Source organism: Cyprinus carpio, chromosome A6 (assembly GCF_018340385.1).
Source record: "Cyprinus carpio isolate SPL01 chromosome A6, ASM1834038v1, whole genome shotgun sequence".
NCBI classification, from domain to species: domain Eukaryota; kingdom Metazoa; phylum Chordata; class Actinopteri; order Cypriniformes; family Cyprinidae; genus Cyprinus; species Cyprinus carpio.
The window spans coordinates 31,418,619-31,434,506 of record NC_056577.1 but is presented as its reverse complement, the minus strand read 5'-3'; the positions used below and the strand labels follow the sequence as shown (position 1 = coordinate 31,434,506).

The following is a 15,888-nucleotide window of genomic DNA, read 5'->3' as shown; positions in this document are numbered from 1 at the left end:
CACCTCTTTTAGGAGCTTAGATGGAATAGGGTCTAACATACATGTTGTTGGTTTAGATGATTTAACAAGTTTATACAATGCTTCCTCTCCTATAGTAGAGAATGAGTGGAACTGTTCCTCAGGGGATCTATAGTGCACTGTCTGATGTGATGCTGTAGCTGACGGCTGCATGATTACAATTTTATCTCTAATAGTATTGATCTTAGAAGTAAAGTAGTTCATAAAGTCATTATTGCTGTGCTGTTGGGAAATGTCAACAGTTGTTGATTCTTTATTTTTTGGTTAATTTAGCCACTGTATTGAATAAATACCTGGGGTAAAGTTTGTTTTTCTTCTAAAAGAGACGAAAAGTGTCGAACTCTGGCAGCTGCCTGTGACCCCTGGTACAAAGTCTGGCAGCTGATACATAAAAATGTATAATAATAATAATACAATTGTAGGAACTTTGCATCATCGTTAAAAAAAAATAAATAAAAAATACGCCACTGAGAACGGTGTAGTTTTTCCCGAGCAAACAGCAAAAACAGCATGAAAAACCGTGGCAGCTGCCAAAGGAAGCGCCAGCCCCTGCAGCTTTATTGATCATCACGATCCGCGTGCCCGTCCGGAGTGACGTCACCGCGAGTGGATGTTCCCGCCTCTCGTTCAGTCCCGCCACACGTGATTCCCGAATCAAAAATCCAGTATGGCGGAATCTGTCAGACGGCGCTTCTGTCGCTTTTGCGCGTTTCGGGCGAATTCAGCTGTCTGCCGTTGATCCCGCGAGCGTCCTGCGTCTGCCGCGATCAGGTGAGCGAACGAGCGAGCGATCAGCCGCGCGGACAGACCGACAGCGTCACGAGCTCCGCGCGGCGGCGGTTGGTGTTATTATGCTATTCTTCAGCAGCTTCTGTCAATGATGATCGAACAAATTTACCTTTCACATGTGAGAAAAACGTCTATGGAGATCAGCTGCGCGTAACGGTTAGCCTGAAACCAGCTTTAACTAGTATTGTGTGATTGTTGTGGTTAAACGAGCGACGGCCAATGATGTGAAGTGGCTCCAGATGGGCGGGTTAGCACGCTTTTTGTGAATGAGGTTGAAGAAGGATTGCCGTGACACACACACACACACACACACACACACACACACACACACACACACAGATGTTCAGCATTACAGATACACTGACGGTGGTGGTTGTTTCAAATGCCCTGCTGCTTGACAGCTGGAACAGAAACTAACAGATACCTTTTAAATTGCAGTCAAAACAAAGCTCCACCTAATATTTAGTACACTGCTCTGAGTAATCTTCTTTTTTTGAATTCTTATTTGTTCAGATGTTGATTCAGAAGAGGGCATATGGTGCTTTATTATCTGTTTTGGCTGCTGCTTTCTTTCTTGAGAGACAATGGAAGCCCCAGAGTGAACATAATGCCCACATGGGGAATCGCCCCCCTCAGACTGTCAAAGGAGATTAACATACATGCGCTCATGACCGACTTTCGCCCAGTAGCCCGGCCAGTGCCGCCCCACCCCTCCAGCGTCCGTCTGGTGAGGGCAGAAACTCGGCTCGGTTCAGGATGGTCCAGAAGGCCCTGAGATCACACTTACTGTCGTGCGAAAGAAAGTCTTGTCATTTCACAAACATCACAGGATTCCACTAACAGAATATAAGATCTATTGGTGTTCATTAATTGTAGAGTTTGAGTAACTAAAAATTATTAAGATAAAGCATTAGACCTGGTCTTCTGTAAAAACGCTGTCTACATATTGATTAACCAACACACTCCATGTCATCGTCCACATGAAGAATGTGAGCCGCGGGTTAGTGGCTGGTTGTGTTGTTGCAGGTTAGGGTTGTAATAACACATAACCACGGTTTAGGCCTATATGAACACAAAAAACTGACTTCATGTAAATAAATACTGTCCTTTATTTGAAAGTCCCTAGTGTGTGTGTGTGTGTGTGTGTGTGTGTGTGCATGTTTGCATTGCCCTTTGAACTAAGGAAGTTAGCCCTGCTATTTTCTTTTCCACTTGCAAATGTGGTTGTTGTATAGCTGCTCAAGAATGTGTCCATGTGAAAGGTCCCTTCTGAGTTGCATTTCATTAGAGATGCAGTGCTTCATCTGAATGTATTGGAGGGCTTTGACAGCACTGTCTGATGCTGTGTAAACTGCTAATCTTTACTAATCTAACACGTGTCTACATTATGAAGCAGAAGTGAATGTGTCCAAGTATTGTTGATTTCACAAATGAATAGTTCAAGATAATAGAATCTTACAGTTAGCTAACGTATTAATTTCAGGCAGAAGCTCATTAAAGAGAGTGTGATCATAATGATTACAATATAGAGAAATTTTATGAGTTTTTATGAGAAATGTCTGTAAATAACAGCTTTAGTTCATGGATCTCTGTTTTCTAACAGCTGCTGGCTGGATTTGTCGAGACGAGGAGCAGAAACCGCTGCTTTGCTGGAGCTACATCTGAAGTTTTGAAAAACGCATCAGCTGCTCCAGACATCATGACTTCTCAAAGTCATTCAGGTACGTGTCGTTGTGTGTTGTATAATTATGATTTTCTTCTTGTAGGTGTAGTGCTTTTGGTTCTTCTGCTTGACACAAGCTGTGTGTAATGAGATATAACACCTGATGGAGAGACTTAAAGCTGTTGTCAACAAAAAGAAACAAGTGGTCAAAGCTTCTTCACTGATGCAAGCAAACGATCTGTGTTTGCGTATGAGTTTCATTTTCTGGCCTGAGCCTCAGTAATCCAGGATTCGTTTAATGATGTAATGGGTTTTTTAATCAGTCATGGCACAACACACCGGCTATTCACACATGAGGTGATCTCAAGTAGGCTTGCCGCGATACACAGTGCTGACGTTGATCCCCCGGTGTTAAGACGCAACACTAGTTTTATCACTTGCCCACCGCGGCACTGACCCCACCGTCATTTTGATTTTTTATAGTAATAAAAATCATTTAGTTCAGTAAAGGAACAGACACTACAATTAAAAACTGAACGCGGCTGCTCAATGCAGCGTGCCGAACGACAGTCGCATCACAGATCAGATTTAAGTGAGTGACGTGACATACAGCCAAGTATGGTGAAGTATGTTAAGATTTTGTTCTGTGTATTTGATCTGTATTTAGTACATCCAAAGTGCACACACACACCCGGAGCAGTGGGTATCATTTATGCTGCGGCGCCGGGGAGCAGTTGGGGGTTTGGTGTATTGTTCGGGGACGGGTAGGTGTTGGTATTGAGGGTGGAGAGAGCGCTGTACATTCACTCCCCCCACCTACAATTACTGCCGGTCCGAGACTCAAACTCGCAACCTTTGGATTCCGAGTCCGACTCTCTAACCATTAGGCCACGACTTCCCCATTTAATTTAATTTACTTGAGATTTAATTTCTCCAGTGAGGAGAGTGAGTCGAGCTGACTGACCAGAGTGAGGTGAGACAGACAAGACCGTGGCGGATGATTTAGTTTCCAAATGAAATGCAAAAGCACCTGTTTGGCAGTATTCTGGATTTTGAAAAGCCGTTGACTTTTGTTGTTTGTCTTTTGTGTTTTATGAAGTTTTTTTTAACATTCATTTCTTATTTAATTGGTTCCACATTGTTTGCTGAATTTTACTTTATTTAAACTTTGTGTCATTATTTTATTTGACATAAAGGTGTATGCCTTGCCTCCAAGCTTTCTTATTCGTTTTGTTAATAAATGTTCTATGTTTCTTATTTATTTGGTTATATATTCTACATGTGTTTACCTATTTCCAGTTTTGTATACCTGTTTAAACTTTGTTATTTGTTATTTTTGATTGAACTGCCGACGGTGCTTTTAAGCTAATTAAAAATGAAGGAAAGCGGGGAAAAGAGGGAACGCCCCCCCCTTGGTGATACGGTATTACCGGTGTTGTCAAACGTCGATTAACTGGTGGGAAAATTTCCTCAACGTCACAACCCTAATCTCTAGCAGCAATTACACTACTGAAACTGTTGTTGTTTAACAGTGATAATAATTAAGCATGTTAGAGTGCGTGTTATGGGTCTCATTGAGTTGGTTGTTGAGTCTAGTACATTTGTTTTAGCGTGATTATGGCCTGCGTTTAGCACTAGCATCCTTTTGGTCTGGGACGATTTAATGAGCATTTTATGAATTAATGAAAAATTGTATTAATTAAGTGTCACAATGTTTTCTTGCCATTGTCCAATGTTTGTTTTTCTTTTTTTTCTTCTCTGTTAGTAATTTTTATTTTTCTAAGAATTTTCTTGATAACACGTTTAACAGGAATAGTTTTTCGCTTCTTGACATTTCTTTAACATAACAGCTGCATTCAGGTGCTTAAGATCCTGTATAGATGAAGGACATTTAATGAATTGCATAATATATATAATTTCTATTATACATTATTGAGCGTGTGATGTGGACTCCCATCATACATCAGGGTTCGTCAGACTGTGTCTCTTCCAGCGTCGTGATGAAAGACTGTGAGCTGATGAATTGCGACAGGAGTAACTGCGGCGCTCTGATTGTCCTGTTTTATGAGTCCCGTTCCTCCTTATCCCTCCTTCTGATCCGTTACTCATGTTTATATTTATCGGAGTGCTCGCTTCAGGACTGCAGCAGCTTAACTCGCTGTTATTTATAGAGCCGCACAGATTCTACATGTGTGCCAAACAAACAAATGTGCCGATTGTTTCTGTTCCTCCAGAAGACACCAAATCTCCCCCAATCCATCCATCTGACTCTCCACATACAGAATTACAGGTTCTCTGTGGCGGCACCGAACAAATGAAGGCTTCCCAGTGCCTGAGCCTCGTTTTCAGATTCTGCATGAAAGCATGCTGGTTTTAATTGCAATCAGTCCAGACGAACAGGAGACCGGAGCAAGCCAACGGGTGTGCCGCCCGGCGAGAGAGGAACAGATACTGGATGTTCTGCCAACATCTACACAGGAGCCGTCACTGCCATCCCACCTTTTGACATTTCAGGCATTTGTCTTTGTCCATTCTGGACACTGATGTGAAGATCCCAATGATGCTGCATCTAATTAAGGTTATGATGTGATATGTTTCTAGTTTTACTTTTCTCATTGTGTTTTCATGTCTCTCAATGACTTCTGGCTGCGGAAGCATTACCAGAGTACACGTGATCATCGGCTGCGACTCGTGTTCTTGTACACTTAATGGTTGTTGTCAAGACTGACGCGTCATTCCTGGTAGCACTTTTACAAACAGCTCAGGGAGCTTTATCGATTATTATTAGTGCAGCAACCAATAGCTATGAAATACTTTAAATTCACGCGAACATTTTCACATACTTTTTATTGGTGCTGTTACACCGTGTTACTGTAGAAAAACGTCAATCTCAGTGTCAATATATTTTATAAGATGTGTTGTTTATATTGTGATTTTTGTAGTGTTGATTGATATTTTTGAGGAGGCTCTGCTGTGTATAATGTTGTGTGCTGATGCACATGATGATATTTTTAAAGCTGCTGGACGTTCTGTTAATTATCAATTTTTGGGGCAGGAAAGGCTTGTTAAGGTGCATCTGATTATTAGTTGACTAGAGTACTGCCCCCTTTGACAGAAAGTGAACAGCACAGATGCTAAATCTGGATCTGACCCAGATCAGATAGGATGTTCTCATATATAACCACCATTAATGTCACTACTGTGTGTTTTTCCAGGAACTTTTTAATCCTGTCATGTATAACCAAAGCAACATATATAACACAAACGGTTTCATTATTTTCAAGAGCAAAACCTGTGTATGGTGTCTCTCTGTGGCCGTGCATTAATATAGCAAAACATTTTCCATATGAAATGGCCTCTAAAAATGTTATAGCAAGTGAGTCGTGTTCATAAGTGGCATGGGAGGTTTTTGTTCTTGTGACTAGCATCTCTGTGTGTGCCGTCTTCATTACAAAGTGTGGAGCTGTTCCAAAGAACTGATGAATGGACTCTGAGCTTAGAATGCATGCTGGGCTTCGGATGGATATTTGGAAAGTAGGTGGATGTTGGCCACTGCTTTCTGCTCTCAGAAGTGCTCTGTCAGACCTGAAGCCTTCGCCAGAATTTAATCAAGCCTGTTTGAGACATCATGGTTCTACTCTCTCAATTCTAGCATGCTAACGGATGCCAGTTTGAGTTAAAGCTCTTGTATGAATAAAATAAAACATTATTTACCTTTTCACATGAACTTGGCCAGTCTTACTCTTGAATAGAGTGTCGCAGTGATGTCATTGCAGATGTTTGTGTATTTCGCGAGAGAGACATAATGTGTTGCAGGGTTAGGGTTAGCGTTAGCTTAATGAGCTCTTTAGCCTTTTTTATTGTAGATCTCTTGTCTCTGGTCTATAAGCTAGTCTTTGTTGGTCAGAAAAAATAGGGGGTTAAACTTAAACTCTAACAGAGAACAAAGTCTGATGGTTTGTTTGCCATAGAAAATGTCTAAGTGTCGAGGAGGCCGTCATCAGCCTTCATTAGCTCTGTGTTTCTTAAAGTCATATCAGCTGGATTTGTCCATGGTGACACCCTTACAAAGTGAACCTTGAGGGTAAACCAGAGTTGAGAAGCCCACATATGGGACCATGGACCACAAAACCAGTCTTAAGCTTCAATTTTTCAAAATGTATTCATCATGCTGAATGAATAATCTCTCCATTGATGTATGGTTTGTTAGGAGGACAATATTTGTCTGAGATACAACTATTTGAAAATCTGGAATCTGAGGGTGCAAAAAAAATCTAAATACTGAGAAAATCGCCTTTAAAGTTGTCCAAATGAATTTTTAGCAATGCATATTACTAATCAAAAATTAAGTTTTGATATATTTATGGTAGGAAATTTACAAAATATCTTCATGGAACATGATCTTTACTTAATATCCTAATGATTTCTGGCATAAATAAAAACCGATAATTTTGACCCACACAATGTTTTTTTGGCTATTGCTACAAATATACCCCAGCGACTTGAGACTGGTTTTGTGGTCCAATGTCACATATTAGCATTGAGGTGGTGTTTCTGTTGATCACATAGATAGCATCCACAGCATCCGGACATAAGACCGTCTTCAATACTTTCCCTACCAGCAAACATTATTTGTGTTGCAGTCAAAGCCTTTGCTTGAAATGATGTTGCTGTGGACAAAAGCAGCTCTCAGTAGATGGCTGAATGTTTGTTTTGGGAATTGCCTTTTTGCATGCCACTTGGGAACACTCTGCTCTGTTCTGCAGTCATTTTCATGACTATAACAAGGCTGACATGTAGTTTTATTGTCTTGTGGTTTTCTGAAGGTGCTTTGCTCCATGAAAGCGAGCTCAGGTTTCATACCTGTTGCTCAGTGGGGTGATGCCTAACCACAGCTGTCTTATCAAGTTAGTAGTCCAACACATTGGCATGCAAAGTGATCCATTTAGTCATCTTAGTTTTAAATAACCACAGCAGATCAGTTTCACGTATCAATTTCTGGCTATGCGTGTTCCTCATTCAAGCTTAAACATTGCATTTCCCATGCAAATCACAAGTCCACAAGTGTTTTCAGTGTTCTGTCCATTTCTGTATGGTCTTTAGCAGCTTTTGCATATTCTTGGGCTGGGGCTCCACCTCAAATAAAATACACTCAATACTGGAATAATGTTGTAAACTTTTTTTTAAACCTTAGATTAATGGAGCTTTGGCTCCCCTCAGCCCCACATATTGTCTCTCCTCAGATTCATTGTTTTTATGTAGTTGTTCCTCAGCAGAGCCATTGTGTAATTGCGGTGGTTCCCAGCTGAGACTCCTGGAATCGTCACCACCTCTCACAACACTTTGGTGCTGTTTGGGTGGAGGGTGAGATCTGTTTGTGGTCATGGACTTCTTCAGCTGCTCATTCGGCTCATTGTGTTTGGACTGACTGAAGATGTTTTCTTGTGTTGACCATCAGACTGACTACAATTTCTATGTCTACTTGAAAGAAATTCTGCCTATAACCCATGCGTTTTGTAATGCATTACAATCATATGCATGTCAAACCTGGCACAGTCATTTAAAATGAATACCATGTAGGGGTGAGTGCTATACCGGTATAAAAGTGACTACCAGTTTTCTGTTGTTCCATGATATGGATTTTGCTATACTGTGGATACAGTTATATATGCATGAATTAAAATTTTGTGTTTATATAGATTTTTTCAATTTGGTACGCTTTGCAAATTTTAACACAAATGACGATAAAGAGTCAAGCCTGAATGTTTTTGTCCTCCGTGTGCAACGCCATTAGTGATCAAACACATAGAGCTTCGTAACAGACCATATTAATTGAGCACAAATCTCCTGCTCCAGTGGTTCCCAAACTGAGGGATAGTGTACAGTCAGCAGATTATTCTGCAAAATAAAGATAACGTTTGGGAATCACTGGCCAACTCAAACACACAATATTTAATTTAATTCAGTTTAATTCATACAGGCCTACCTCATGCTTCACCGTTTGCACTTTTTGAGAGAAAAACAATGGCACAATAAAAAATAAATGTCTAATCCCTCACGTTTATTATATAAGGTTAAAATATTTTGCCTATAATTTTTTATATCATATCGCAATATAATATTGATATCGCTTGGACAATGTAAAATATGTGCTATGAATTTAAGCTCATATCGCCCACCCCTAATACTAGGGGTTGGAAGTTTAGATTTAATTGAGGTTCGGTTTGTATCACGGTTTTTAGAGTCACGGTTTCAGTATGGTTCGGTATGTGCTATGTTGAGGGAAACAACTATACTGTCAAATAAAAATAAAGAAATTAAGAAAATAATCTAACTACAAGCAACAGCACAAATAAATACAATAGAGTAAAAGATACAGCTAAAATAAAGTGATTTTCAGTATTTTTTTAAGTAGGTCTAATATTAGTTTTTAGGTACAGAAATTGAATAAAGTAATGAAATGTAAAACAGCATTGCATATTTGACTGTATAAATTAAAGATTAATATTTATTAAAGTTACAAAAGCTATTCAATTAAGAGCAGTGAGTGATTTCTTTGTTGTTGCTGTTTGATTAATTTTAAGAGTGTGCTATCACTTTAAGAGAATGCACAGGGCAAGGTTTCCCGATAACGACTGATCTTAGAGCTTAAGAGCGTTTTCTACGAGTCATTTTGCGATCGTTCGTTATTGTTTCACGTGCATTTCCCAAAAATACACTTAACACAATCGCACGTAGCCGTGCTTTAAGTGCTACTACGGAGTCACTATCCGTTTGTCAGGTGCTGAAATGTCACCTTAGAATGGTTCGTAACTGTAGTACATGCTCGTTTATTAAAATGTTTACCTAATTCTGTGTTCCAGACAACTCGGATATAATATAATTAGGGATGTCAAATTTCGATCATTTCCATGATCGATCGTTGTTTAAATTAACGATCAATTAATCGATTAATCGTTAACCTTAATGTTGCAAAATGCGTAATTATTAAGTTAACTGGCGACCATGCTCTGGATGCCGTTCGAGCCCATAGCCTTCATTTATGTGGCTTTGTTGTGGTTTGCCGGTTGGACACGAATTTCCACAAATTATTTAACATTTAGGCATCGTTCCTTTTCCTAAATCTTCAGTCTAACCCTCTTATTTCGCAGGTTTATTTGATTATCTTTCACTTTTAATCACTGTTTTCGCATCTCTTACTGTGGTAAACATGCGGGAAGGGAAATTAAAGATTTCATGAATTAAGAATTCGTTCAATTTATTAATTTGTTCCCTTATTTCAGTTAAATCATGGGTTATTAAGGGAACAAAATTAATGAAACATGAACAGTTGCCACAAATTAATAAGTCGTAGGAACGAATTAACAAGTTGATATCCTTTCTGTCCTGTGTACCGCAGCCTTGCAAAGCGCACGATATGAAAGAATTATCTGATGAAATTACTTAGTTACTACATTTCTTTTGCTTTCCATGTTGAAGAACTTTAGTTTTGTTTCTATTTTAATGTACTTTTAAAGTTTAAATAACATTAAAAGCTTAATTTGTGTTTTGTTAATGAATGTTTATGCTTTTTTATATGTTAGTCGCTTTGGATAAAAGCTCGCACGTGTTGAGTGCCCATGAGCCGCACGCAGCCCAACATTAAATCGGTTAACCGACAATCGACAGCTTTAATCGATTGAATCGCTTATCGACAATTAATCGATCATCGATTAATCGTTGACATCCCTAAATATAATATAATATAATATAATATAATATTTTTAATTATATTATATTTTATTATATTGCATTATACGTATAATATTATACTTTACATAATAATAATCAGTCTTTGACAGATTATCAATGTATAATTTTGAAATATATTTCCTACATCATTTTATTCTTCTTTTTTTTGTTTCTGTCATTTAATTTAGATGTGTATTCCTTTTTTAAAAGTTAAAGGTGCAATCTGCCAATTGTCCTGCAGGACTTAAAGCACTTAGGGCCTTACAATTACTCCAGAGCACTCGTAGATCTACGATGATTTTCAAGTGCTACTTAAGTTACGATTCTTTTGGGAAACAGACCGTTATATTAAGATCAGTCGAGTACTGGGCTAAACTCCGCTATGTCTGCTAATTTTTGTGTGAATTTGTCCATTTAAACACAATACCTCAGAGACAGCTTAATATTTGCGAGCATTCTGAGGCTCGGGTTTGTGCGCTGATGAGCGCACGCACAAATAGTCTCACTGCACGCGAGCTCCCGTCCTCTGGATGTTAAATATTTAAACTGGCAAAGCTTTCATTAGTTTGTTTAAACAGATATCAACGTGTGCTGTTCAGGTCTCACCTGTGCACGCACGCTATCAGCACGATGATGGAATAAATGACTGTTGCTAATATTTCATTATACGCCATTCGCATTGAACCAGATTGAATGGTTTGTCCATGTTTTTTTTTCTTTTTCATCGTGAAAAGCCAGCACATCCATTAACAGCTGAATCCTGTTTGTTTTACATGTTATTTATAGCAAACTATTTTACAGATGCGTATTCAGATGTAAGTTGAACCGTGTGTGGAGAAACGTACGGTTCGATTTTTTTTTCCGCGAACCGTTCCACCCCTACCTAATACCTGCAGCACTGTGCTTTTGGTGTTCACATGATAGGCTGTCACTCACTAAAACCTGCATGATTGGCTCATTTGTTCAGACTGGTGTATGAAAAATGCATCATGGGACTGGCCTTTTCTCACTGTGTGTGTTTGTTTCGTCCACTGAGTCAATGAAGTGGGCTGATTTGGGCCTCTGGAGTTTTCTGTTGTAAATACTAACATGTAACTTGAAATATTGAACTTGCTGTTCACCCTTACCAAGGCTCAAAAAAATTCTAAATCCCTGGTGGCCCTTTGGGCAGGCGCTCTTCAGATTTTAGTAACCTGAAACAAATTTAACTAGCTCAAATAAAAAAGATATATTCTATATTTTTATATTGAAAATTAGATAGGAATCGAAATGTCAACGAAAAACATTTTCAAAACACAAATATCAATAAATATCAAGGAAGGAATTAGGGCTGCACGATAAATCGCATGCGTTTATCATGTGCATCTTGTCAGTAAAGCTGATTCTGTGATTAGTAGTAAATCTCCAGCACGTGCTTTAAGATGGAGCAGCATTTGCTACACAGAGCCGTAGTTCACTGACAAGCTACGCAAACAGCTTTCATTATCGCATGTGATACATCGCTGATAATGAACGTGATATTGCATAGTTTGTCAGTGAACTACGTCTCTGTGTAGCCGCCTAAATGCTGCTTTAATTAAGTCTTTAAGTATTAATTATTTGGTGCTATGGTGAAGACTAAAAGCAAAATATAAATATCTTAATGACTTTGAAACAGAAAGTAGTGCAGCTGCTTTGTGTTTATAGGGTTGCGGGGGTAACGGCAACATTTCTGCCACTGTCAGCACCCTCTACTGCTGAATGTGCATTTTCATTCAGTGCGTCTCCTTCACTCAATCCACCTTCTCGTCTTTGTGTCACCTTTGTAAAGTTCATTAATGATATGAGGCTGTATCGCTGTTTTTCCATAATTGACAAAATTAACACATTTGTTATAGGCTACAGTGTATATGTTAGGATGTTTAATAAATTTTATTTTCGCACCCATGATCTTAAATATAGTTTCCAGATCGCACAGATTTATTTTTAGTTGCAAATGTATGTAAAATGCTAGCACTTTCGAACCCTGTGGGGGTGGTATCACGGTGGGCAAGTAACGTATTCGGTGTTCAGGTGACACTGGGTAATAACACAGACTACAGCAGCAAGCCTAATCGAAACTTTTCTGAAGACAGTCGGTTCCTTCAGAGATACATTCATATAAATCACCCATGCTGCGTTTTGACTTTGGAACGTGCAGCTCATATTCAATGTAATCATTGACTTAAAGGGTTAGTTCACCCAAAAATTCATTTAAAATTAAAATTCTGTCATTAATTACTCACCCTCGTGTCGTTTCAAACCCGTAAGACCTTTGTTCATCTTCGGAACACAAATTAAGATATTTTCAATGGAATCTGAGAGCTGTCTGACCCTGCACAGACAGCAACGCAACTGAAATGTTCCCAAGTCTGTGAATTAATCCATGTGACATCAGCGGTTCATCCGCAATTATACGAAGCTACAAGAATACTTTTTGTGCGCAAAGACTTTATTCAACAATTTGTCACCTCCACATCACCCTGGTGCCATTTTGGAGAATATCCGCTGGACCTATTGCTATTCTGTGTCAGCTGCTGTATCGGCGTGCACATACATATTAAAAATTTATGATTCCACCAAATCAACTTATCTTTGTAAAATGGCACAGCTTCTTAAATCTTATATTCTTAATCAGTCAGTCAAGCATTATATTATGATATTATTATAATTAAGCACTATTTAATGATAGAACTTTAGTGATTAGAAATAAAACTTGGTAACCATGTGTGAAAGCATATTTGTCATTTTAACTGAACTTAGGACTGGTGGTGACTGGTGATGATGCTTAAGATATTGTTGGTCATTCAGGGTTTCTGTAAAAAAACAGATAATAGTGATATATAATAGTTATTATTATTAAAGATAATACTACTATTCATTTCTACTACTAAGAACAATATACAACGTAATAGGGTTGATAAACTGCTAAGTTAATGAATATTAATCTTGTTGTCAGTTCCCTCAAACTGAATCAAAACAGAGACGTTAATAGATGAGCACCAGCCAATGAGGTTGCCGTTTGCGCATTATTTCCGCCCACTACCAGAGAAACAGGCATATCTTCTGCATGTTCTTAAAAGCTGAATAATTCTAAATGAATTCTGTTATTTTAACAGAAAAATACAACAAAGAATATCGTTTAAATGTAGTGGGTTGTTTCAGCGTGGTGTGTGAGTCTCTCTCTAGCTCTCTCTCCTTATATGTAAAACAGTGCCCTCAGCAAAGCGACAGCGACTCGTGCGCTTCACACTAGAGTTAACAGTGCATAAAATACATGTGCGCTGAACATCCATTGAGATGAATTGAAATACTACAGATCATTACAGAGCGCTCAGTCAGAGTGTTCGGTGAATTAAAATATATCTGTGCTAAACCTATACTTAGCCTCCAACTCACACACTTTAGACTCACAATGTAGAGGGTTGTCTGCTGACCATTTCAATTCATCAGCAAACTTGTTGTTATAAACCGTACTGTGTGCTAGAGAGCAAACACAATCCAATCCGGCTCATCCCTCAAGGAGACCATCGTGTAAACCACCGTGAATCTGAGCACCTGGGCTGCGTCCTGCTAAAAATAGACACACACTTATAAACAGAATTCCCTGATGCGCGCGGCTCTGCACTGGCTGCTATGGGGCCTCATTAGATGAACATCAAAGCAGTTTCCCGGGGTTGTCTAGTCCTTGGAAATTTCCCAAAAATAGAAGCTTGTGGCGGATTTGCCACCCTGGGGAAATTGCCTGATATATTTCTCCTTTTCTGGATGGAAACCTGAGTCAGTGCTTCTGCTGCTGCATTACAAATGGAAAAAAGGCACATGGTAAATATCAAGCTGATGGCTGGTAAAGGTAACCACAGATTGGATAGGCTTTGAGCTGAGTATGTTGTGTTAAGCATATCTCTCAGTTTGCGTGTCTGTTTGCATACTGATGATGCCCACTGCACTGTTGCATGCCTTTTCCTCCATCCATCCATCCATCCATCCATCCCTCTCTCTCTCTCTGGGGTTATTTATAGCCGTGTCTTGCTGTGTTGAGCTGCTGTGAAGAAGTGAAAAGCCTTTTCATGTTCTCTGTAATTACTATCTGCTGCAGGAAAGACTGCTGCAACTGCTGCTGCAACTGCTCACTTACATTATTTACCGCATAAAGCTGCCATCACAGGACTAACCCTAACCCTAACTGACCTTAAAGGCCTCCATACTTCAAAAACCTGCGTGATTGGCTTACTTGTTCAGAAAAACAGTTTAACATGGCAGAATTTAACTAACTATAAAGGAAAAACTAAATCTCTAGCTGTATGTTTTCAGGGTAAAAGGTAGAATGTCACTGTTAGAGAGAGAAATCTTTTTCCAGTAACACTTTACAATAAGGTTCATTGGTTAAGGGGGGAAGTCGTGGCCTAATGGTTAGAGATTCAGACTCATAATCTAAAAGGTTGCGAGTTTGAGTCTCGGACCGTCAGTAATTGAAGGTGAGGGGGAGTGAATCTACAGCGCTCTCTACACCCTCAATATCACGACTGAGGTGCCCTTGAGCAAGGCACTGAACCCCCAACTGCTCCCCGGGCGCCGCAGCATAAATGATACCCACTGCTCCGGGTGTGTGTTTACGGTGTGTGTGTTCACTGCTGTGTGTGTGCACTTTGGATGGGTTAAATGCAGAGCACGAATTCCGAGTATTGGTCACCATACTTGGCTGTATGTCACGTCACTTTTCACTTTCTAACATTAGCATTAATGAGACGATCAAGGAGGCGCCTTCGTTGCACATTTTGTATGCTGGTTGACCCCCAATCATCTTTTACGTTAAATATAATCTGTATACGTAATATAATATGTTTTTAGAATGTATATTATGTCTATGTATTTGAAACATTTGAATGGACTGATAAAGGTAGCTGTAAAGTATTTTTGTTGAAGTACAATGTTGTTTTGACCATAATAATGTGCCAAATAACTTGTATAAATATTACAGTAGTTTAGAAAAATACTATACATACATACATTTATATCTGAAGTTGAACAACTTCCCTGTGCGAAGGTTCATGGGAGCCTGAAGTGTCCATCAGTTGTACCCTTCGAAATCCTTCATTCAGAAAAGCCTTTTGAAGTGGCCAGTTTTGAGCCCTGTGGTTTGGAACGACACTTCAATGTGGCGGCCATGATCATTTTCACTCTGAAGTGCCCTTTGGAGGGCGAAATATCCTGTTTGTAACACGCCGACAATATCAGAGCCAAAGAGCCATTAAAAGTGTTGTGTGTTGGGATGCACCAACGAACACCGGAGTCTCCATACACCGCTGAGGACATGCTGCTTACATTTCATTTTCGAAGGAAATGTCCCGGAAAAAAATGGAAAAGTCCTATATGTTAATGCTAATCATTTTACACTGAATGCCTCACAAACGAGGGTCAGTTCAGCGCTGGAGTTGTGCAAAGGTTGATTCTGAAAGAGGGATCGATACCAACACTGTGTACACAAACGTCCAGACTCCAAACAAAGTTAGCATCATGCATCATATTTTGTTTTCCAAAAGAGCTTCTTGGCTCTCTGTAAGGCTAATGTTTGCTAAAGCTGCCATTGTCTCTGCCTGTTTTCACTGATGCTGCCTTCACGTGCTTCCAGAATGATCGTAAATAGGAATGTGGAAGTTAAAAATTGC

At 39.3% G+C, this 15,888-nt stretch overlaps 1 protein-coding gene across 3 annotated transcripts in view; it reads left to right on the top strand.

Annotated features, from left to right (window-relative positions):
• The first annotated feature begins 618 nt into the window (after positions 1-618).
• The window catches only part of LOC109077462 (histone deacetylase 4-like), a 48,644-nt gene continuing 33,374 nt past the window's right edge, over positions 619-15,888 (top strand). For all 3 annotated transcript variants that reach the window (XM_042759038.1, XM_042759037.1, XM_042759036.1), the window contains exons 1-2: positions 619-789; positions 2,411-2,528. In XM_042759038.1, the coding sequence (XP_042614972.1) occupies positions 2,507-2,528 (22 nt within the window). In that variant the 5' untranslated portion in view covers positions 619-789; positions 2,411-2,506. The remainder of the gene's footprint in view (positions 790-2,410; positions 2,529-15,888) is intronic.